This window comes from Cyrtonyx montezumae, unplaced genomic scaffold (assembly GCF_038088225.1).
Source record: "Cyrtonyx montezumae isolate F1298 unplaced genomic scaffold, pur_monq_1.0 scaffold_18, whole genome shotgun sequence".
In the NCBI taxonomy this organism is placed as follows: Eukaryota; Metazoa; Chordata; class Aves; order Galliformes; family Odontophoridae; genus Cyrtonyx; species Cyrtonyx montezumae.
The window spans coordinates 2,361,023-2,384,129 of NW_027071914.1; the positions used below are offsets into that span (position 1 = coordinate 2,361,023).

Here is a 23,107-nt window from a genome sequence, read left to right on the forward strand (position 1 = left end):
CTTGAAGGAGCTCTGCCTTGAGTTTGAGGTTTCTCAGCTCACTGGAAGGGCCCACATTGGGTGGTTACGTTTGCAGCACATATCTGAGAGCAGGGCCCTCCCTGGTTCAACCCAACATCACTGTCCCCAAGCAGCTCTGGGCACGGTGGCCTTCTCTGAAAATGGGACTTGATGGCCATGCTGCCTTCAGCAGGGACACTGCAGGGCTCCTAACAAGCCCAGGCACTTCTGGCTGATATCTGGGACACGGAGAGCAAGCCAAGGTTCCCCTAGCTTTTGCCAGGCACTCTTCAGTGCTATTTCTGCCTCTGTGGCATGAATCACGCTCCCTTGGTTTAAGTATCACATTAGCCCATCAAAACCCCACAATCACGCTCTCAGCTCCGACTTATTCTCTGCAGTTCTTTTCTCCTCTTAGCAACAAATACTCAATAACCTAATTGCTCATTAAAAACCACGCTTGCATCTATGTAATCCATTATGTCACGTTGAGACACGTTGCTCTCGCAGGGATGCTGCTGCTCCCCCGCTACCGCGATGAGCGCCTGGCTTGGTAGAAAGTGAGAAGGCAGCATTGCATTGAAGTGGAGATTTTCATCTTCTCAGGGTTTTTTTTTTTATGTCTCTCCTATATTCTGTGCTTTTGAACATCTAACATCTCTTTTATGCTTCACATCTTTCATACGAAATTGTTGTATTGTGTTGCCGACTGAAACCTAGTTTTCCTTTTGTCAAGTTTTCCCCCCTCACCCCACGTTCTTCTCCGCTGTGTTTTGATGGGCACAACCACGTGGGGCTCCATTTTGCTGGGTGCTTTTGAGTCTCCTTGGGTCGTAGCACTGAAGGCCTTTCTGATGGGCCTGGTTTGGGGTCGATGAGCACTGAGCAGGCTTTTGGGGCAGGTATGCTGTGTGCAGCCCCGGGGTGGGCTTCGGGCTGTGCGTGCTTTGAGCCCTTTGAGCTCTGAGCCATCGCAGGTGGCCTGGCTGGGCTCGGGGCTATCTTACCAGCACTCCTCACGCCGTGCCTTCAGATGGCCCATCTCTTTTCCCATAGTGTGAGATCCTGCAGCAATGGAAAGCCCCTGTGCTAAATATGTATTTTGGTGAGAGATTCGCTCCCCTCTGTGCGTCAGCATCATTTGCTTTGTGCTGCAGCAGAGGCAGCTTGTGTACACCTGGGAAGCTGTGGGGTCAGAGCCATCCGAGTGCAACGTGGAGCAGTGGCTGGATGCCATGTGCAGCAGAGCTGTGCTGTGTGTTTGGAAGAGCTTCAGGAATGCACAGCTGGGCCATTCCCACTTCTGGTGGGCACTTGTGAGCGTGGGGCTCCAGCGTGGTGGCTGAGCTCGTTGTGGCTGTGACACGGGCATTTCCAATGGGAATATTTCACGCTGCAGCCTGTGCTTTGAATGCAATGGGGAGCTGCTCTTTGCATACAGCACTTCTCACTTGGACCATTTTTATGCTTTCCTCCCTTAAAGCTGTAATTTAAAATTCAGCTGCACAAGTACTAGCCAGCACTTGATCACCCAGCATCTCCTCTCTGCTCTTATTCAGAGCCACAGATTTACAGCTGCAGGTGAGTCTTGAAGTACACAGTCCCAGCCAAACCTTTTAGCACTGACACTGCGATGGGCAGTTTTGTTTCTGTGCCTGCTACTGGTCAGTACTGTGAGGTGATGAGGATACAGGAGCTCCAAACCCAGTGGCCTCTCAGGGACAAGCTGTTGTCTCTGTGACACTGTTTGTGTTGCGTTGGATTTCCAGTGCTCTCCGAAATCACCTTCTCCATTGCCCTGCAAATTCCCAGCCAGGTGCAGAGCTCTGAAGGCACCAGACGTGGCTCAGGGGACAGTAGTCCCGATGTCCTGTGAGCAGAGTGCTGGGTGCTGTCGTGCTCTTTGCTAGCAGAGCGATGCCACTTCCCTGCCTGCTTCTGATCCTTGGCTTCCAGCACAAGCTAAATAGACTGCACTAAATATTTTAGGCTGCTTCACAGGCTTTGATCCTTGGCTTTGATTTCCCACACGGTATCACAGTCTGCTGGTTCTGAAGAAACAAGAGGCCCATTAAGTGCTGCCCAGCCCGGCCACGATGATCGTACCCCTCCTGCATGGCACCACGCTCCCATCAGGGTCTGTGCTGCAGGTCGTGCCCAGCCCCCCCCACTGCCCACCCCCACCGCCGTGCCTGGCTCCAGCAGGATGCTCAGAGCACGGAGGCAGCCCTTCCTGTTGGGGTCTCCTTTATGCTCCGTGTGGTTTCTACATCGCTTTGGTAATAAGCAGGTCAAGAAATAAACATTCTGTGTGTGTCCTTGCCAGAGCAGTAGAGACGAGGGCGTTTGCCTGCCTGCCCTGCTCTGTGCTTCCAAGTCCCCGGGCCCCTCCGCACCGCTTGACTTTTCTGCTTTTTTTTTTAATTTAAATCTAATTTTGCTGCTGCATTGCAAGCTCCCATCTAACTGGAGAGCTGCTGTTGCCTCGGGGCTGTGCTGCTGCTATTCACTCTTCCCACGCCCTTCTAATGTGCAGTCTGGAGAAAGTTGAAAAAGTCTTTAAATTTGGGCATGTGTGCCTTGGATCATCGGATCGGGGCTCTGCAAGGTGGCAGCGTAAGGGCGTTCCTCAGCACGTGGCCCTCTTCGTGTCCATTTCTTTAGCAAAATGGGAACTGGTTCTGTGGGAATGTGGGATTTGCATTCCCCAGCCTGCCCTAGCTGCACCAGAGCATGTCTGTGCTTTGTTTCGGGCTCACTGCCCTGTCCCACACTGCAGCACCTCTGATCACAGCGTGCCTCTGCTCCCTTGTATTCATTTTCCTCCCCTCTCCACGTGCTGTGGAGGCTTGTGGTGTTCTGGCAAACAGGCCTCGACTGTAATAATTTCTGGCCCCTCGTGGGAAGTTATAACTCTGGCGTAGTGAAATATAAACTGGCAGAAAGTGGAGTGTTTCCTTCTGCAGCGGGCAGGCTCGGATGGAGGTTTTCTAATCACTTTCTCTCCCTGCTTTTGTTTTCCCCTTCTCAGCCAAAGGGCACGGTCACCCTCCTCCAGCCAGGGAGCAAAAATGTGCTGGACTGATAAAATGGTGCATTAAATTGGTGCTAGGCAGAGGTACAGCTCCAGGAGCCTGGGGAGGAGGCAGCAGTGGGGAGCATAAATATTGTTTGTCTTGTGCCCAAAGCCACACGTCCTCGCTGCAGCAGTGTGTGGGGCAGGACACGTGGCAGCCAGACACTGCCTGCCTGCAGAGCTCACTGCGACGGGACAGACATTGCCTGGGTTGGGATTTTAAGGTGCAGAGAAGAGAGCGGAGGGTCTTTTCCCCTGGGAAAGAGGGTCTGGCAGCTGGGATCTTCACTGAGAGGTTCTGGTGGCTGTGTCCTCGCTTCTGATGGGAGCTGCTGGAGCCTGAGTGGAGCTGACCCTCTCCCACCCCCGAGGCTGCGTCGTCTCACCTGCACCCACAGCTCTGCTGTGCCATGGAGCTGGGGCTGCTCATCCCGGGCTGCGTGCTGCTCTCCCAGCTTCATTGCAGCCAGTCTTGCTGCTGATGCCAGCATCTCCTTATCTAGTGACAGATTAGCACAGGTTGAATCTTCTACGATAGCGGTCCGCAGTCTGTCTCACTGTATTTATTTTGTTCAGGCTGCTTTTCCCTGGGCTTGACAGTGTAATTTGTACAGATCTGTGCTGAATTTTCAAAACCCTCAAATGAGCTTTTTGTTAGTGGACAATTGATGGAGGAGACATTAAACAACAGCAGCGCTGAGAAGTGAGCGGCACACCTAGCATCCAGGAAGGCTCCCTAACCTCCAGAGGTTCTCTTTGGCAAAAACTCCATGGTTCAGAGATTTTAATTAGATCTAATGCTCCGGGTGACCAGCCAAGCATTAAAAGGCATAGCAGTTTTTCCGTTACATCCCTTGCTGTGGAGTTTTTTATTATTTATTTTAGATAGATGTGACAAAAGAACTTCGATATCCCAGTTTTCTTTGAATGAAGAGCTCTGCAGCCTGAGAGCTCCTTCCCATGCACTCCAGAGCGTGCCTGCCTGAAAGCTCGTTCCACACCCACCCTGCCTCCCCTTGCTGGAGTAACGTTAATGTGACATTGGCTGGGGTTTTAGGATCAGAAACTGCATTTCTGAGTGTCAGAGTTGCCAGCTCCTCCTTGGAGTGTGGAGGAGCAGCATTCTCATTCTCATCCTACCACTAATGGAGCTGCAGTGCCTGGATGGATGAGATGCCAGGCAGAACCCAAACCCCTGCATCTCCATTTCACCAGGAGAGCTCAGAGCAGAAGCAAACACAACCCAGCTGTGCACACAGCTGAGACCAACCCTGTCACTGCTGGAAACAGAGCTGGAAAAAATCTTCCTCCTGCTGCCTGGCTTGCAGCACAGCCTGTCTGGGTTCTGTGTCTCCAGGCTCCCACAGGAGCCCAGTCACAAGCCCTGAATGTGTCTGCCTCAGATTCACCTGGGCAGGGGGGTGGTGCAGGACTCATCCACCTCTGTGGGACAGCTCTCCTTCCCTCTGGCTGCCTGGGGGTGCGTGTCCCACTCGGTCACCCTGCATGCTGGCTGTGTCGGGTGGGTCTCCAGCACAACCCTGACTGCTCCAGGAGCTGATGTTTACCTGTCCCGCTGTTGTGCTCTTCCATCTTTGCCCTGGGGAAGTGGGGAAGTGGCTGAGGCCGGAGCAGAGCTGGGATGCTGTGGGTACTACTCACTGCTGGTGGGTACTGCTGGAGCTGGGAGTAGTGGTGGTGGAGTTGCCCTGGGCCTGGGGCTGCTGTGCCTGGTGGCAGCACACAGGGCTGAGGGTTTTGCTGTCTTTTTGTGAGCTAATAGCAAACCAGCAGTTAAATTCGAGGCTACTCCTTGCCCAAGTCCATTTATCCTCTATTTTTGTTTTTTTTTATGACCCTGTCTGCCACTGTCTCATTTCTTGTATGATTCCCAGCACTGGCTGCTCCGCAGCTTTCTGCAGCAGTGCGAGCTGTGGCTGTTTGCTGTAGCAGGGATGCTGACCTCTGTAATGCGGTGCAACCGCAGCTTCAAAGCTGAGCAGAGGCTGAAGTGCCAGAGCTCTCCCTGGGAGCTGATGAGACCTGGGATCAGAGTGTGGTACTGCCAGAGTGCCGTGCTCTGACCGAGTGCTGCCAAAGGGAGAGCCAGCTGTGCCCATGCTCTGCCAGCCCCGGGCCGTGCTGCAAGCAGGGCCTGTGCCAGGGCAGCCATTCACACCCGGCTGTGAAAACTTCAGTTTCAGCCCCGTTCTTCCAGCCAGAGGGATGCGCTCAGCTTCCTCCGGTCCTTGGTGTGAGACGTGTGGGTGCAGACCAGGAGCAGTCTGGTTCAGAGGCCCTGGAGACAGCGGGTCCTTCCTCCAGGTGAAGCTGGGGCAGGGCTGGTGCCGCAGCGTGGGCACGCAGGGGAGTGTGGCTGTAAATCAGCACGGCAACAGCAAGCGAGGGGGAGGAGGGTGCTGGGACAGAGGACATTAAGGATCAGAGGCAGTGCAGAGTGGGAGGATTAATGGAGCAGTGGCTGCAAGGAGAGGGTGAGGGAGGGCTCCTTGCTGGGGGCAGATGGGCAGAACGTGGGCACACAGCAGCACGGCACAAGTGGCTGGCATGCCTGTCCCCATCTGCACTGCCATCCCCTCAGCCCCCTTGTTGTCCCTGTGTGTGACATGCCTTTGTGTTTCATTTCTGCAGCAACCCCAAAGTCCAGATAGAAGCAATTGAAGGAGGAGCGCTGCAGAAGCTGCTGGTCATTGTGGCTACGGAGCAACCACAGGCTGTCAAGAAGAAGGTGAGCATCGATCTCCTCTGGGCAAAGCCATTTGGGATGCAGCTCTCTACAGGGTCCCACACCTTGTACTTCATAAGTTCATAAGTTCATAAGGTTGGAAAGGACCTATAAGATCATCTAGTCCAACCATCCTCCTATCACTATCTCTACCCAACTACTAAATTAAGTCCTTTAGCACCTCATCTAAACGCTTCTTGAACAGCACTAGGGATGGTGCCTCAACCACCTCCCTAGGCAGGCCATTCCAGTGCCTGACCTTGCTGCTAGTGCAGTGCTCATGCGAACGTGAGACCTGTGCTGCACCCATTCTGGGGGCATCTGGTGACCCCGTGCTCCCAGCGTGGTGCTGGCAGCCAGGCCACGGCCCAGCAGCCCTGACCAGTGCCGTGGTCTCGTCCTCACTGCACACAGAGGTGCACGTCCCCCCCCTGGGGACAGGCTGGGTGCTGGGGGGAGAGGTGAGGATGCCCGCAGCAGGCACCAAGCTCAGAGGGCAGGCAGCACGGGAGCTGACATTTGGAAGGAGCTAATTGCCACAGCCTGCCCTGCTCTGTGCCTCTGGCAGTGGCTGGCAGCAGAGGCTACACAGCACGGTGAGCAGCTCTGAGAGCCCCCAGCCAAATGTGCAGTGCTGTCCGTTGGGCTGGGGGATCCCTGGCTGCCTCCCTGCCGCGCTCCCTGGAGCGTGAGATCTAATTACCCTCGCTTTGGCATCTGATGCCACCACTGTTTGTTGGCCATAACATTTTCTGTTGTCTCCTGAACATCCAGCCCCACCACTTAACGTGGTGACCTTCTGCAAGATGGGATTCAGCGGGGCGAGGCAGCTCACAGCTCTTTTGTTTGTCGTTAATGTAGCTGCCATTGGGTAAACTGTGAAGTGCTGCATGCATTTTAAGGAGGAGCTCCCACAAACGTGTTCCTCTGTGGTCTGTGGCAAAGCCCTCTGCCCGGGAGGGGCCGGGCAGTCCGCAGGTGTTTGCCTGTGCCCTCACTGCTGGGTGGGTGCAGTGCCCGCAGCGAGCTGCTGTGCTGAAACTCCTCAACCTGCAGCTCACTGTGGGATGGGAAGTGTGGTTGGGGTGCAGAGGCCCTCACCAGCACCTCCTGAACCCTTGGTGGGTAGGGACCCGTTCCTTCCAGCAAACACAGATGCGTCCTGCTGGCAGTTCCCAGGGCTGGATGAGCTCAGTGCCATCCACGCTTCCAGGTGGCATTGTGGAGCTTCCAAGGGCAGAGCTGAGGGTCTTTTCCAGGACAAAAGCTCTGAATTTCTGCTCCCTGGGCCAGGTGCCTGCAATGGGTCGTGCCCCAGCCTGTGGGTTTCCACACCGATGCTCGCAGCACTGTGCAGCAGCGAGGCCAGAAGTGCATTTCTTCACTCCCCAGTCCTTTGGCCTATGGAAAAAAGGGAGATGGAAACATTGCTGATTTACCGGAGGCAACTCGAGGGATGTAAAATAGAAGCAAACGGGGTCGGGGAAGCAATGGCTGTCAGCTCAGATCTGTCTGCAGAGAGCAGGGCACGGTGCTCGCCATGGTGCGGCCGCTGGCGCTGCTGGGTCCGTGTGAGGCCCTCATGGCCCCACAGTTCTGCCCCAGGGCACTGTCAGCCAGCACTGTGCCTGGAAGTGGCCCCTGCTCAGCCCCTCCGTGCCAACCCATCTGTTAGGGGCCTGGAGGTGAGCACACGTGCGCTGCTGCCACACTCGCAGTGTGCAGCACTGCTCCTGGGCTGCCCCTCTGCCCTTATGGGGCAAGAGGGAAGGTATTCCCCAGTGTCCAAATCACATTCAGCTCCATTTTGTCCTCTTTGGGCATCTCAGTCCATGACCAGGCTCCGTGCTGAGGGAACCGAGCAGAGTGATGCTCTGGGACAGTGCAGCTGCCATCCATGGGTCTCCGTGGGTGACCAACACCCACAGTGATGGCTGGGGAAGGTGTTGAGGTGGGCATCCCCCAAGGGTTGGGGTGGGTGGGGTTGGAGAGGTTTGGGAAGCCGTGCGTGGCTGCAGCATTAGGCCCTGCTCCCGGGTGACGCTCCGCTCTCCTGCAGGCACTCTTCGCCCTCTCCTCGCTGCTCAGACACTTCCCCTATGCCCAGCAGCAGTTCCTCAAGCTGGGCGGCCTCCAGGTGCTGCGTGGGCTCTTCAGGCAGCCGGGCACCGCAGCCCTGTGCGTCCGCGCCGTGACGCTGCTCTACGACCTCTTCGTGGAGAAGGTGAGGGCCGTGGGGCTGCGGGATGGGGCATCTGCACGGGGAAGGGTCCCTCCCAGCAATAGCCCTCCTGGGGACTGGGGCTGCGTTGGCTCCTTGTCCCTGTGCCCAGCAGCTCAGTGGCACAGGGAGCCGTGGTGGAGCAGCTGCCCTGGGGATGGCAGAAGGAAGGTCGGGGAGAACACCGGGGGCATCTTTGGGAACCCAGCTGGCCCCAAGGACAGGACTGTCCCGTGCCCCTCGTGGCTCTCCCTCTGCTCCTCCAGCTCTGGGTTTCTGCCCCACAGGGGCACCAGCCCGTGCCATGGGGCGCTGTGATCCCTGGCACCGAGCCGCATGCACAGCAGCGTGCATCGCACGGCACGGTGGGAGCTGCAGTGCGCACCGTGCCGTGTGTCACCTGTGTGCAGCAGCTCCCTGCTACGGCTCCCAGCCCGCCCCTGCCGTCCCACAGATGCTGCTGGAGGACTCTCAGCACGGCGACCAAGCGCAGGAGAAGGTGCAGCAGTACCGGCGGGTGCAGCTGGTGCCGGCAGTGCTGGAGCAGGACTGGTGCGTGGCAGTGCCCGGGCTGCTGGCCCTGCCGGAGCACGACGCCCGTGAGAAGGTGCTGAAGGCGGTGGCCGTGCTCATGGCGCTGTGCAGGGAGCGCTTCCGCGGGGACGCGGCCCTCAGTGCCGCGCTGGGGCTGCTGCGCACTGAGTACGAGGAGCTGGCGGCCGCCGAGCGCGGGGACGGCGATGGGGACGGGTACTTCCAGGAGCTGCTGCGCTCTGTGGACGGCGTCCTGCGGGAGCTGGGCTGAGGACGGAGCGCGGACGGGTCGGGGCAACGGCGTGATGCGTGGCGGGCGCCCGCGCTGTGTGAGTGCACTTCGAATAAATGGCTGAGCTAAGGGGGCTCCCCCCACGGCAGCGCCCGCGGCTTTGTGACCGAGCAGAAGTGCTGGGGCACGTGCCCATCGTGCCCGTCTGTTAAGCACCTCCGGAAAACAGAGCTCTGTGCCCCGTGGGGACGGGGCAGTTCAGCTCACAGTGCTGCTGTCCTGGACGAGGAGCAGTGCCGGTGCCCTCTGCAGCCCCGATGTGGTGCGGCCCTGGGTCCACTCCTTCCGTCACAGGTGAGTGGGGTGGTGAAGCACACCTTACCCTGTGCAGAACCATTCCCTGACCACCTCTGTCCCTTTGCCCTTGGAGCTGGGCTGCAGGCAGTGGTCTGCAAGGCCCGAGGCCTCAGAGGCCCCGTTTTTGTTCCCAGCGCTGTTCCCACCTGCTCAGGGCTGGGGTTGCTGCAGGGTTAAAAATGAACAGCATCTGATGGCAGTCACTGCTGGGGGGGGACAGACCTCAGTCTCAAGGCAGTGCTGGGCCCTATGCAGTGCTAAACCGGGCTGAGGTGTCCCAGCCCCATGGACCTCATGGTCCCCAAACTACAAGCGTGTACGCAGCCGTGTGTGGCTCTGTGCCCTGATGCTCAGGGGAGATGCTGCTGAGGTAGCTGGGCAGTGCCGACAGCGGCTGGAGCCCAGCCCCAAACCCAAGGGCTCTGCTCACATGCTCAGGCTGCAGTCTGAGCCCCAGCCCGGGCTCACGGCTTTGCCCACCACCCCACACCCCACGCAGACACTTATCCCATGCCAGGGCTGGAAGGGGTCCCATCGGTGAGCAGTGACAATGAGGAGCTGCTGGTGGGCAGTGCAGCTCTGTGGGCCGTGCTGCTGCCTGTGGTGTTACACAGTGGTCCTGCCCTGCAGACCGCAGCGCAGCACCGCATCACATCGAGTGTCTGCTGAGCACTGCGGGCCCTGTGCTGGAGGAGCTGCTCCTTTGGGTGCACTCCGAGCACAGAGGAACGAATGGCTGCACTGTGTCCCAGCAGGGCACCGAACGTCCCCTGCAGCACTGCTGCGCTCGCAGTGCTGCTGCCAGAGGAACAGCCTTCCCCTCCGGCACCGCAGATGAGACAAACTGCACAAGTCCTTCCCCAGAGCTTAATTACACCAAGCAGTAATTACTGTAATTCTTCTCAATTGGCTCTAATAAAGTCACGGTGCCGCTCCTGTGCTGAACGCAGCCCACCCGGGGCCGGAGCTGGGGGGGCAGCGCTGGCGGGGCTGTGATGTTCCTACAGTTCACAGCACAGTGAGTTCTCAGCTACACAAAACCCGGACGGATCTCTGTGCTCTGTCACGATACACAGGTGCTCATTTTTGTGCAGCTCTGGAGCAGTGCGGGGAACAGAACCTTTCAGGCAGTTACGGTAATAGCAGCAGAAAGGAAAGCCCTGCTGGGTGGGAGCAGTGACCCCGCGTGGCACACACGCAGTGTTAACCCCCGGGGCCCTGGACAGCAGTGACAGTGCGGAGGGGCACTGGCCGTCCATGGGGCAGCAGTGACTCACTGTGAGCAGTGGTTGGGGAACTTGAGACAGTGAGCTGTGAGCCAGGTAAGTCCAGTTACCACGTAACCACGGCCAGGAGCAGCTCCCAGCTGCACTCACCGCACGGAGGCCCCGCAGCGCTCACAGCCTCCACGGGAACGCGGGACCTCAGCGGCAGGAGCAGAGCACAGACACAGCACGCGGGTGGGAAAAGCGACTTTATTGTGTCCAGCAGCAAGAAGCATCAGCTGCCTGGAACCGGGCACAGCGTCCTCACACCAACACAGCCACCACGCACTGCTGTGTGCCAGCGGCCGTGCCCAGCAGCCACGGGGCACCGTGGGATGGGGGCAGCACAGCGCAGGCAGTGCACGGAGCTCTGGCACACGCTGCATCCTGGCCCTCCAACCCGGCAGGAATACACTAGTACCTACAGGAATCCGTTTTTAAAACTCTCTTTTCAGACCTAACTTCTCCCTCCCGATCACAACACGAAGCAGCAGTCCCCAAGCAGAACAATTCAGCTATCAGCATTAACTGTTAGTGTTACTGTGAAACCTCTTTGGTTATAGAATATTTCATTGAAAGCGAGATTATACAAAATAATTTCCAGCTAGAAATACACCCCTGGAATCTAAAAGCAATCTAAATTAACACACTCCCACAGGCTGGAGCTACACTGGTAGGATTTGTAATTTGAGTGTTTCCCCGCATGATCTAAACAAAGTTATCAAAATTATATTAAGTAAATACACTTTTGAAGAGCAGTAAACTTTTGAGAATCCTTAGAATATTAAAAGTAGAGTTCTGGAAGTAGCAGTAGTGGCCTAAAGGAGAAACCAGCACGCAGAGACCTCTAGATGCTCTCCATGGCCTTGAACTCGCTGAGCGCCTGCACCGGGCTCACGTGCTTCTTCTGGGACGCGCGCTTGATCTTGGTCTGGGTCTCGTCCTGCTTCTCCCTCTTAACCAGGGGCTTCTTCTCCGGAGCCTTCATCTTCCAGGACACGGCGGGCAGGTTGAGCGAGGCCATGCCCTGCGACTTCTGGTACTTGGTGGACGCCACGTAGGACGCCTTCACCGTCTGCACCACCGCGTTCATCAGGTTCTTGGCGGCCTGGATGAGGGACATGGCACTGTCCACCTGCCAAGGAACAGCAGTCAGTGAGCTGTGCTGTGCCACTGACCAGCAGTCAGTGAGCTGTGCTGTGCCACTGCAGCCGCTCCGTGCGGTTCCCCGACCTCGGCACCGTGCGCAGACCGAGGAGCACCACCCGCACGCTGTGTGCCCCATCCACACTGGCAGCAGCTGAAGAGCTCTGTGCTCTGCTGTTTGCTTTTGTGACTAAGCTTTAAAAGCAGCTTATTCTCTAATGAAATTAATAACATTGCGGTAATATCTTAATCACTGATAATAAACACTGAAATCGCCCAAGTTATATTACAAAGGGAGGAACGCAATGTTATCTTCAGCCAGGCCTGGTTGCTACTGACAGGAGCTGCAACAGAGACAGAAAGGTGTGTGTTTGGAAGCCACAGTGGGGCAGATGAGGGCGGAGGTGCAAGCGTGGGTAGCGTGGGTTTGTGCGTGGCTGCCCCACCCCACCCAGCAGCACAGGACCAGGAGTCACGAATGCCAACGATCCCTGGCAGGATGAGAACTCAGCTGCCCCTCCACATTTCAGTGCCAGCATATATACATCTGGGGAAGATCTGGGGACAATCCGAGCAGCTGCCTGCCCAGCAGCAAACAGGACCTGGAGGACTGCACCCCATGTACTGCAGTGGCAATCTGAGCTGTGCCCCACAGCGAAGCAGTGCCCTCCCCCTGCCCCAGCCATCGCTGCCAACGCTTCGCTGCCTGCCACTATTTCCAGGGCTTTTCCCAGTGGGAGGAACCCCATCCAACGCACTGAAAGCAAGGAGGTGCTTTCCTAAACAGCTCTCAGTGGCTCAGGGAGCAGCGCCAACTGCCCCGGCTGGAGCTCTGCCTTCACACAATGTTCTCTGCCTCGGGGTGGGGAGGATGGCAGCACTGGTGGAATCCCCCTGCAGACACGAGGCCCTCCTCTGTAACCTCACAGAGCTGAACACCACCCCACCAGCACTCAGCCCCATGGGCGGACTGGAGGGGAGCAGATAAAGCAGCAGATCAGACAGCAGATGCCTGCTCACATAACTAATTTAGGGCAGGAGGGTATGTACATTCTAGAGAAGCTGAATAATGGCAGTAAGACCCTGGAGTACACATTACTGTGTAATGACACTTCCACTCTTCTGACAGCACAATGCCTTCAGCCTCCCAGAGAGCAGTGCATCATGCAGCAGAGTTGCACAGCAACAAGCCTCCATCCCGTCCCGTCCCAACCCATCCCATCCCATCCCATCCCATCCCATCCCATCCCATCCCATCCCATCCCATCCCATCCCATCCCATCCCATCCCATCCCATCCCATCCCATCCCATCCCATCCCATCCCATCCCATCCCATCCCTTCCATTTCTGCCCCAGGAGGTGGATGAGCAGAAGCACTGCAGGGTACACATAACCAACCAGGGCAGTAAGAGCACAGCAGGACACAATGTGTTCTGCCCTCCCCCAGGAGAGCCACCTCAGCTCCCTCTGACAAGGGAGTGTTTCAGGAGGGGCAGTGGAAGAACCGTGTGTCACACAACGTCTGCGGGGCAGCCCAGGGCAGCATTCAGAGCTGCTGAAATCCCTGCACTGCTCAGGGCACGGCTGCTTGGAAATGCTAACAGCTCTGGGAGCGTTACGGGACCCTGCGTGCTCCAGGGCTCTGCAGATGCACGGGTGGGTTCAGCTGTGCTGACTGAAGTGATTTAACCTTCCTGAAACTGAAGTACAGTCTGGAACAATGGCAGACTGTGTGGAGTTAGAGCAAACCTGTCCCCAAACACTGCTGAGTGTGGAAGAGTGAAGCGTTCCTCTCTCTTTTTTGTATTCTTTCTCCTTTCCAACATTACTGAGTGGTTGTTACCCCTGGGGAAAGAACCACGTGGAGCCACAGCCCTGCGTACCCCGGACACGACGAGCTCCCCTCCGAGGTTCTGCACTTCAGCCTTCACTTTGCTGCAGATGTTGAGCTGGTGGCAGTACAGGGCGATGCGCTGCAGGTAGGCCAGCAGGTCCTGCTTGCACGCCGAGTCGGGGCACTGCAGGGAGAGACAGAGGGATGGTGTGGGGATCAGCTCAGCCACAGTGAGAAATCAGACTGCTGCATACCACAGTTTTGAGCTTTGGCTCAACTCTGGGTCAGCTGATCAACACGTGGCTAAACATACACAAACCCCACAAGCAATAAATAGGGCAGTGGGAGCCTGAGCTCCCCATGAGGACAAGGAAGGCACCTGGCCCCTCCAAGCTGCTGTGTTAGGTCCCACAGCCCTCCCTGTGTGCTGGGCAGGAGCAGCAGCAAGGACAGCAGATCTCAGGTAGCTGCTACTAACCCAGCCCCAGTTCCCAGCATTAAGTGCTGTAAGCTAGCAGACCACAGAGCCAACAGTTACCTGATGATATCCCACCAAACAGCTATTTTCCTGACAGCTGTTCCCGCCTTTGCAGCAGTGCAGAAGCAAGATCCCCAGCACAAAACACAATTTCTCAAGTGCTTGCTGAAGCGTTCAGCCATTCCATGAAAGCAGTGGGTGTACCCATGACACCCCGTGATACCATGACTGTGAGCTGGGTGCCCGCAGTCGCCTTCGTGCTGCCCAGCCAAGCTAAGGACACACCGAGGCACCTGCAGCCCTCTCCTGGTTTCCATCAGTGAAGTGAAAGCTCAGAATAAAGAGAAGAGGTTTTCTGGTGATTTTCTTAAGTGAATCAATACCAGCCAGCAGTGCAAGATGTTTTAGAGAAAGCCCACAAACACTGTGGGCCAAAGAGCTAATGAAACATCGCAATTAGCATTTGGGAAATGCTCTCCATCTCCTGAGCAGCTCAGCTGAGGCTGAGTGCTGACACATGCACGCTGCAGCACGGCAGTGCGCAGCTCGGTGTGCTGGGACACACAGTGGGAGTTGCCAAGAGCCTGCTGCACACTTACCTGTGATGGGGAAATAAAAAATGGGATGAGAGATATTATTCAGTAGTAGACATCAATGTGACACGACTTGGAAACCCACAGCCTACACTGTGAGCACTATTTCTATGAGCAGAGTGGAGAATTCAGTTCACAAACCAATGATGTCCACAAAGAGATGTTACCCAAGGGAAAAGACAACACCACGAGCACTGTGCATGGCTGTGTAATCCCTGCTCCTTCCTACAGAGGAACACCAACACAGCAAAGACGACAACCACTTCCCCACCGCCTAGGACACGGCCTCGCTGCATTCACCCATGGCAGCCACAGCCACAAATCCAGGAGCTGGAGCAAGCTGGTCCCAGCAGACAGCACCACCACCACCTCCAGGACACCAGCACCAGGACAGCACCTCCAGTGCACCTCCAGACACCAAGGAGGTCTGTGCACCCCGCTCCTCTCCACCGTGTGACCTCACCAGGGTGCTGCGGCCCAGTGCTGGCTGCTGGCAAAGCTCACGGCCAGGATTGGCCCCCAGTGAGACAAAGCAATGTGCACATGTCACACCGTCCCACAGCTGAGCTGTCAGAGAGGCAGAACCCCCTCTCTCCTCCATTTCTGCAGAGAAAAGGGGCAGGGAGGGGCAGAAGAGCTTTCCCACGGTGTTTGTGTGCTGAGGCAAGCACACAGCCCTGCCCCACACCACTGCTGCTGCATGTGAGTGACTGCAGGGACTCCTCTCTCCCATCATCTCTGGTTTAGGGTAGGAATGCTGCTGTGACACCAAAACGTCCCCCGGCCCTGTGCTACAGCCCAGCAGCAGGCACAAAGCCTCCCAGTGCTGCACACAGCACAGGGGATGGGTTTTCCCCTCCCAAGTATTTCAACATTTAAAAATAAAAGTGGAGAATCACTGTCTGGCTGCAAATCATTGTTTGTGTTGTAACTCCTTAACATCTCCCATCCAAAACGAGCAGGCTGCTGCTCCGAGCGGAGGACGGAAATCTCTGGGGAACCTTTGGGGAAATCTGCAGGCTGATGGCTGCACACCCCTCAGCAGAGGGCCGTGATTCACTGCTGGCACGTGGCCTGCAGGACACGAGGACACCTCCACCTGCTCACAGCTGAGTGACACACGAAGGCATTTCTGCTGCACCGGAGCAGCTGCACACAATCCTCCATCGCTGTCGGGTACGTCTGCATTACTGTGAGCTCTGAAGGAGTACGTAAGTGAATCTGATGAAATATGTAAGGTGGAACTATCAGCAGGGTGTGGAGTCAGAAGAAAGCTGTATTCCTGTCAGAATGACCAACGGTGCTTTCCTGCTCCTATTTATCTTCTGACCTGAGCTTCATCTGTTACATTTTGCTGACCTGATGTCTATGCCTTCCCCTGCTTTCAGCACAGACCTGCACACCAGGTCTGTGTATGGCACATGAATTAGAGAAAGCAGCACTGAGAACTTTCAGCCTCAGGTCCCCCGATCTCTAACACAAACTGCTCCCTGCCTCATTTCCCCAGAGCAGCAGTGGCACCTGATCTTGCAGAAGTACAGCTGCGCAGTGCTACAGCAAGGAGCCCCTTCTAAAGAACACTTTCCGATTTAGCTCCTCATCAAACGCTTTTCAGCGCACCATTAATACACCAAGGTGAGCACAGAATCCTCTGGATGCAACACTTCACAGAGATCTGCATTACAAAGATTTAATTCCAGAGTAGGACGGTTTCATTAGAAGCCTGGTATTATAAATTACGTTCAGAGCAACACAGAAAAGCAAACAACAGCTGCACAACACTCAGTTCACAGCAGTCATGATCTCAGACCTGACCTACTTGCCTTTCAGGGCACCTTTAAAGGCAGAGCATTATGATGCCTGCAATTTGGGTTGCACTGGGAGCAGAGGCCCAGCCCAGCCCGTGCAGTGGCACAGCTCCAGTGGAGGCACTGCACCGCCCCGAGCTGCCCACGCTCCGTCCCACGGAGCACCTTCTGATGCCACAGCACACAGAGCTCCACCAGCTCGGGCTGGACACAGGAATAATGCTGGTGAGCTCTGACAGCCTCACCTTTCATCATCACCTTTCATGTGGGGCACCTGAGAGATCCTTCAGCATTAACAAGCTGCCTCAGAATAATATTACAGGTTGTGCAAATGGGCCACGTGCAGTGATGACAGCATTGCTACACCGCCGTGTCGCTGCTCTGGTGAGTGCAGGGCAGCTCTGAGCATGATGGAAACAACAGGAGCTGCTGCAGCCCTGCCCAGTTACTGAGTCTGGCTGAGCTGCTCCGTGGCACCTTGCAATGGCAGGTGCTTGACTCGTGCCAGGGAGCTGCGGGTTTCAGTGCTGGATGAATCCAGCAGCTTACACTGCTCGGGGTGGCGGGAGAGCAGCGAGCAAGAGAAGACTACCAAACAACTCCAGAATCCAGTTTAGAAACCTCCCCAGACCTCACGGGTAACCACATACCCCAGTATTCACCATGTCTGCAGCATGGAAAGATCTCCTGTTGCTCATTTGTGCTGGAGGGTTATGAAAACAAACTGTGACTTACGTGGTCAGCGATAGTGCGTCCCAGCTTGTCCATCCTCGACCCAGCCTCTGCAATCTTCTTGGCTGCACTGATCACATCTGATGTATTTTTTAGTGGACCTTTACCTCTGTAAAACAGAATAGAGCACACCTCCTAGCACGGGAAAAGCAGAAGGCTGAACAATATTCTGCACTCCCTACTCCTTGTTACACTGGAAGCACACCCTGCAGCACAACAAGGCTGCACAAGCAGCAGGTCACAGGTGCAGCCACTGCTGCCTCTGCGTGCCCCTCCCGGGCAGGGCCCCCCCGCAGCCTCTCCCCACCTTCAGATTAAATGCAGGAATAAAAACATCTTAAACTTTACTGTTTCAGGCAAACTAATTATGATGAGAGATAACATTTTAGAAGACAGATTTGTAATTTGCATGGAACGCAACATCAAGTTTAAAAAATAGTGTTGTGTGAAGTCTAGTAAATGGATTTCAAAAGCCATCAAAAAAACACTCTTTCTTTTGCAAATAACTGCAAGGAACCACTTCTGTAGCTCAGCAGTATCAAGAAGCCCATAGAACTTAATGTTGTAAGGAGCTGAGCAACTACATATGTATATATAGCTGCATATACATATATATATAGACACTCTTTGGGACCATATCACCCTTAAGAAAGAAAGATCCACAGGCAATAACTGCATGTTTCTATAGATGAGTTATCACTGAGTAGCCCCTGCTCAGGACCTCCCAGGTCAGTACACAGGCCTGAACAGGTTAACATTCGAAGGAAACACAAGCAGTAAGGCTGCAGAGAAAGGAGCACCATCTCAGATAGTTCTCAGGGAAGGTGGTGTGTGCACAACTTAAAAAGACTCACCTGGTGAAGTCTGTCATTTCCATCATAATCATACACATCTGTTTTGCCAGAACAATGATATCATTACCGCTGTCATCCCATTTTGATACTTCAGCATCCAATTTGCTCTTCTCTTCCTGGAAGCTCGCTACTTGCTCAGCAATCTTGGCCTTCTGCTCCTGAGGGAGCTGTGCCATGATAGCCTGAAAGACAGAGCTTCCTCACAGAGCCTCCTCCAGCCCCGGCGCAGAAGGCTCCGTGGAACACTGCTCTGATAACCAATTTGAGTTATGTAGATGGGGGATAAAACTTTAATAGCAATCCTCTACCCAGGGGGTTTCCAGAATGATTTCCTTCCATTCTGAACACAAACTTTATGCTGTACGAATTGCTGCTGGCACTAAGGAAGGAAAGAATGCCCAGACAGAGAAGCTGACATCCGGAGCACAGGCATCTGCGTGGCAAAACTGTGTGACTCCAGCCATGTTTGCCCTCAAAGAACAGCTGCACCACGAGGAGGGCTTTGCCTCTTCTCTAAAACGTGAGTCCTGGAAGGAGGGTGCACTTGGGTATCTCTCAGTGCTGTAATGCACAAGGAAATATTAGGCATCTCCTTCCAGCAAAAAGCTAGAAATGCCATTCTGAAACGTGAATGCTGAGAAAAGCCAAAGTGAAAATCAAGAATGCGTGCTTACTCCTGACTAAATCTACTAGTAAGGCTCGTGGCCTGTATGAGCCTCAGTGCCTCTGCCTTCATACATACTGGGAGCACTGGTGCCTCCTGCAGCAGGTGGAGAGCAACCTTAGGGTGAAATGTGTCTGGCAGCAGCCACGCTGAAAGGTGAGAAAAGTCAGCACTGTACGGGAACACAGAGAGCTGGCCGAGGAGGGAGGGCACAAAACCTCCAAAGCCAACGCAGCAAAGTTTGATAAATAGAGCCTCACCACTCCGTGCCTGGCTTTGGGCAGAAGGAGCCTTCAGAAAAACCCTTCGTGGCACTTTCCCAAGAGGATAAATTGCTATCGATCCAGAAGGGAACACGTCAAATAAAAACAACAGGCGAGGCCTGCTTTTCCTTCCGCGCACCCATTTTAAGCCATCACCTGTTAATGATTATGTATTGCGTATCAATGCTTTCATTTTTAACAGTCAGAGGAAATTCACTTTGTTTAAATTACTTCATTTTCCAGCTGCTTTCAACATCACTTTGATTAAAGGCCCAGTGGCCAAACGGATGCATAAGAAGACGTGTTGTAAAAAATGCCTGAGCTGCAGTGATCTATTTCCTCAACTCCTTTCCTGAAGCAAACTGGAAGCAGTGAACGTCTGCTTTCTGATCTAATGCTTTCACCAAAGTTTAACCTGGATTTGCAACTGCTCCCTGAAGGGGGGCACGCTCCTGTAGCAGATTTCTCCCTTACCCTTGCACTCTGCCCAGCAATGAGTTGGTCATCTTCTGTCTGAATGCTTGTTCTGCTTCGGACATCAAAATCCTCCGTCTCGAAGTCGGAATCATCCAACTCCTCGGGGGTCTGAGGGAGAGAAGTGCACCAAGAGTCACACACGTCTGGAATGGCTCTGAACATCACACAATACTGTTCTTGTGAGAACACAAATAGGAGGAGGGACTGTTCAGTGCTCTCAGGAGGTGTGGCAGGCCTGCACCCGGCGTACGGACACCTGCACTCACATTAAACACAGCAGAAATCCCCAAACTGCAGAGCAGCCACTGCACATCTGTCACGGGACACCAGTGCACAGAAGAGCTGAAATGCAGAAAGTCTTTCTGAAACGAACACCACCTTTTGCAACTTTGATGAATGTAAAAGCTCCACTCAACATTCCAAAGCTAAAATCACCTACAGCTTCAAGCCCTGGTTCACAACCACGGACATTTTTAGCACAATCATGAATCAAAGCATCGGCTGAATTAACAACAGACAAAATGTACCAAAACATATCCTTATCCCCCAGGAGAAGCTTAGACTTGTAGCCAGTTTGGGCCAGCCTTTCTGCTGTAGGCTAAACCCATCTGACCTAGTTCCCGCTCGCCTAGAATTTCCTTTAGCTACAGCCAGGATATGGTTGGCAACACTTTACAAAGCTTATCAGTTTAAAGTGTGTTTGTTAACATTCTGCATCTCTGCTGTGAGTGCAACTTGATGACAATTTTGCAGAGCTGGATCAACAAAGAATATCACCGACAGACACAACAAACGGCGATTAATGGACACAGTGCCACAACGCCTTTGCTCTTCAGGTTTATAAAGCTGGTCCCCAGCACTGATGCGGATGGCTCGCAAGACACTTCAAATAAAAACACTTATGCAAAATAGCTGCAAAAAAGCCAAGGTGGCTGAGCATGCTGACAGACACGATGCTGAGCGTTTGGCCCCAGCTCCTGCCCATGCCTTTAAGAAAAGACACATTCCAAAAGCAGAGTGGGGACATACACAAATGAGTGCGCTGGTGTATTGTAAGGAAACGTAACAATCCCCCAGACCCATTCTGCCTCATCTTTAGAAAGATGCTGACGATGCCCAACCCCTCCTCTTCCTGTCCATCCCACACCACAGGGGCTGACAGGAGGTTGCCTTGGGACCAGGGAGTAAAGAGCTTTGTTTCAATCACCTACTGACAGAGTGAGACTTTACTACTGAGAACAGGCTGCAAAAGCACAAAAATCAGGTGATGAAATGACTTTTCCTCCTGGTTTCTAAGCAGCGAGCCCCAGAGCTTGGGGTCAGGCAGCGTGCTGCCCCAGCCACGCTCTGCAGCATCCCGCTGCCAGCAGGCCATGCCCACGCTCAGCCACAGCCCGCGGCCTGCACGAGCGGGCTTCTGGCAGCTTCTCCTTTACCTACATTCTACACCTTACAGCCCTCTGGACAACAAATAACACCCCCTGACTTTCTCTCCAGGTCGCCCGTGTGTCAGCCGTGTGCGCCGCCAGCGACTGGCGCCCTGACATCAGCGACAGGCGCAGGGGAAATGTCAGCAGTCCTGGCACCGCCAGCGCCGCTAATTACTGCCGACGTGCAATTGGCAGCCCTGCTCCCATGGCCTGAATAACAAGGACTCGAGCAGGGGGTGAATCCAATTAGCTCCTCTGCAGAGCAGGAAAGCACTGATATCTTCATATAACATTGGCTCTATAAATCCCGAGCGTAAACACGAGAAAACGATACGGAGAGCACATATGTGGCTGTCAGCTTTCCTTCTGATTTTCTATCTGATTCTTTGCTTTAAGCAGCAAACGTGGAAGACAGCACTGCAATGGTTACTGTAATCACATATGTTCTGGGGCTGTGCGTTGTCAGTTTACCGAGCTGCATCTGCAATGGTTATCACTCTGAAAGACAAAGAGAGTTTATCTGCGAGGCATTTGCATTGGAGTCAGAGGGTACAAGGGAGAGAGCAAATGGGGAATAAAACCTCTCCCCTTCTTTTTGCTGGGTCTGGCCCCTGCCCATCTTCACCACGCTGCCACTCCATAGGATCTGCCACAGGCCTCAGCCACAGCTGTGCTCTGCATCCCTCCAAACAACTGCAGGAGCTCCTGTGCCCCTCCACCTGCTGCCCCAGCGCAGCGGTCTGTGAAGCGGCCCCTTTTTAATGTGGTGGGCCAATTAATGAATGCATGCTATGGAAACGTGGAGAGAACTACAGGCTGAGCTCATCCAAACCCGTTTTCAGCTAACTAGCATCAAAATTTACTTAAGAAAGAGATGTTAGGCTTTACTTCCAGGCTCTCAAGCCATGAAAAAGCATCTGCAGTAGGAATTCACTCGCAATTGTTAAATCAAAGGTCACTGATTTAGCACATTAATAAACGAGGCATTAACATGATTTTATAAAGGATGCGTGAAGGGTATTTAGCATCCCCACTCAAGGCTATCACTGATGCTCAGATCTGTTTAATGAATCTGAGTCAACGCGCACTTCTGAAGTACTCCACAGAGTGATTAGCACTTTTTAAGACTGAGAACGTTAACATGAGCTAAATGAAAATCTTACGCTGTCTGCTCTGAATAAAATGGATGCGTTAGCTCAGTGACTGGGGCAAAGCGAGCAGACAGACAGCAGCTCAGGTAGTGACACTCACTCTGATCATCAGTACAGCCTTCCGGATATCTCTTATTCCATCGTACACCAGTCGCGAAGCGTCAATGAATTCATTTTCATCCATGGGCTGAGCGGGGTCTGAACTCAGTGCTTCCACAGCAGCTTCTACTTGCTCAGTAAACCGTGGCATAACTGCATGAAGAGCACAGAAGAGCCGTCGTTTCCAACCATAGGTGTGTGCACGCGAGCATCGTCATGAACTATTGCTGGGAACTGTGCAACAGTTCCCTTTAAACTCAAAATATTCGTTACAAATGAACAGCAGTAATGCTGCTTCACTCCTATGTCCTCTGCATTTTCTGTTCATTTTGCTGATACTTCTTCCCCCCCCCCCCCAAGTGAAAAGTTTATCACAACCTCATAGCGCTCAAAGAGAAAAGACCCGGGGAAGCAGTTACAGTCGATGGGATACAACATTAAGCACTTGTTTAATATTCCCTCTGGACAGAGGCACATCAGCGAGGGGGGCATTACACCCCAGGCTGGAGCTGAACACGCAGGGAGCAGGGCAGCGTGCACCTCTGTGCCTCAGCGCAGCCGCAGGAAGAACATCACAGAGCCATTTACAGTCTGTTCGGTGCCTCAGTGCCACCCATGATTCTGCATCAAAGTTGTAATTAAAATTAAAACAGCAACTAATGCTTGGCATAGCACTCATTGAAGCGACCAGAATCATTCGTTACCCTACAAGGATGCTGCCAGCTAGTTCACAGGCAACACCCACGTCTATTCTATGGGGTGGGGGACTAGGACCTACAGGGTTTCTTTTACAAGCTATACAAAATGCAGCCCTCGTTGTGCAGGGCAGTGCAGCAGAACCCTTTCCAGATCGTGGCACCACGCTGCAGGATGCCCGGCGTGCCCACGAGCTCCAACTCGCTGTCTGGCTGTCATTCCCTGGCACCTTCATTTCGCTCAGCCCATCTGACAGCCAGCACAGCCAGGGACACCTTTGGCACAGCTGAGTTTTAAGCCAGTCAACAAAGCAAAATTACTTTTCTCATTTTGCAACAGCTCTGCAAATAACTCCCACTAATTCTCATTACAGTATGTAAATGGAGTCTTTAATAGATTTCGTGGGCACGCTGCTATCCGTTTGCCCACCCACTTGTAGGTGACATGAAC

The 23,107-nt window shown here is 54.2% G+C and overlaps 2 protein-coding genes across 2 annotated transcripts in view; one reads left to right on the forward strand and one right to left on the reverse strand.

The window, feature by feature from the left end:
• SIL1 (SIL1 nucleotide exchange factor) overlaps nucleotides 1-8,857 on the forward strand; it is an 83,797-nt gene extending 74,940 nt beyond the window's left edge. The window contains exons 8-10 of the mRNA XM_065734453.1: nucleotides 5,729-5,825; nucleotides 7,882-8,046; nucleotides 8,498-8,857. Of these exons, the coding sequence (XP_065590525.1) occupies nucleotides 5,729-5,825; nucleotides 7,882-8,046; nucleotides 8,498-8,848 (613 nt within the window). The 3' untranslated portion in view covers nucleotides 8,849-8,857. The remainder of the gene's footprint in view (nucleotides 1-5,728; nucleotides 5,826-7,881; nucleotides 8,047-8,497) is intronic.
• A 2,046-nt stretch (nucleotides 8,858-10,903) lies between these two features.
• Nucleotides 10,904-23,107, reverse strand: part of CTNNA1 (catenin alpha 1) — a 90,463-nt gene continuing 78,259 nt past the window's right edge. The window contains exons 12-17 of the mRNA XM_065734454.1: nucleotides 21,963-22,114; nucleotides 19,279-19,389; nucleotides 17,878-18,059; nucleotides 17,027-17,132; nucleotides 13,462-13,596; nucleotides 10,904-11,566 (exon numbers count right to left, since the gene is read on the reverse strand). Of these exons, the coding sequence (XP_065590526.1) occupies nucleotides 11,279-11,566; nucleotides 13,462-13,596; nucleotides 17,027-17,132; nucleotides 17,878-18,059; nucleotides 19,279-19,389; nucleotides 21,963-22,114 (974 nt within the window). The 3' untranslated portion in view covers nucleotides 10,904-11,278. The remainder of the gene's footprint in view (nucleotides 11,567-13,461; nucleotides 13,597-17,026; nucleotides 17,133-17,877; nucleotides 18,060-19,278; nucleotides 19,390-21,962; nucleotides 22,115-23,107) is intronic.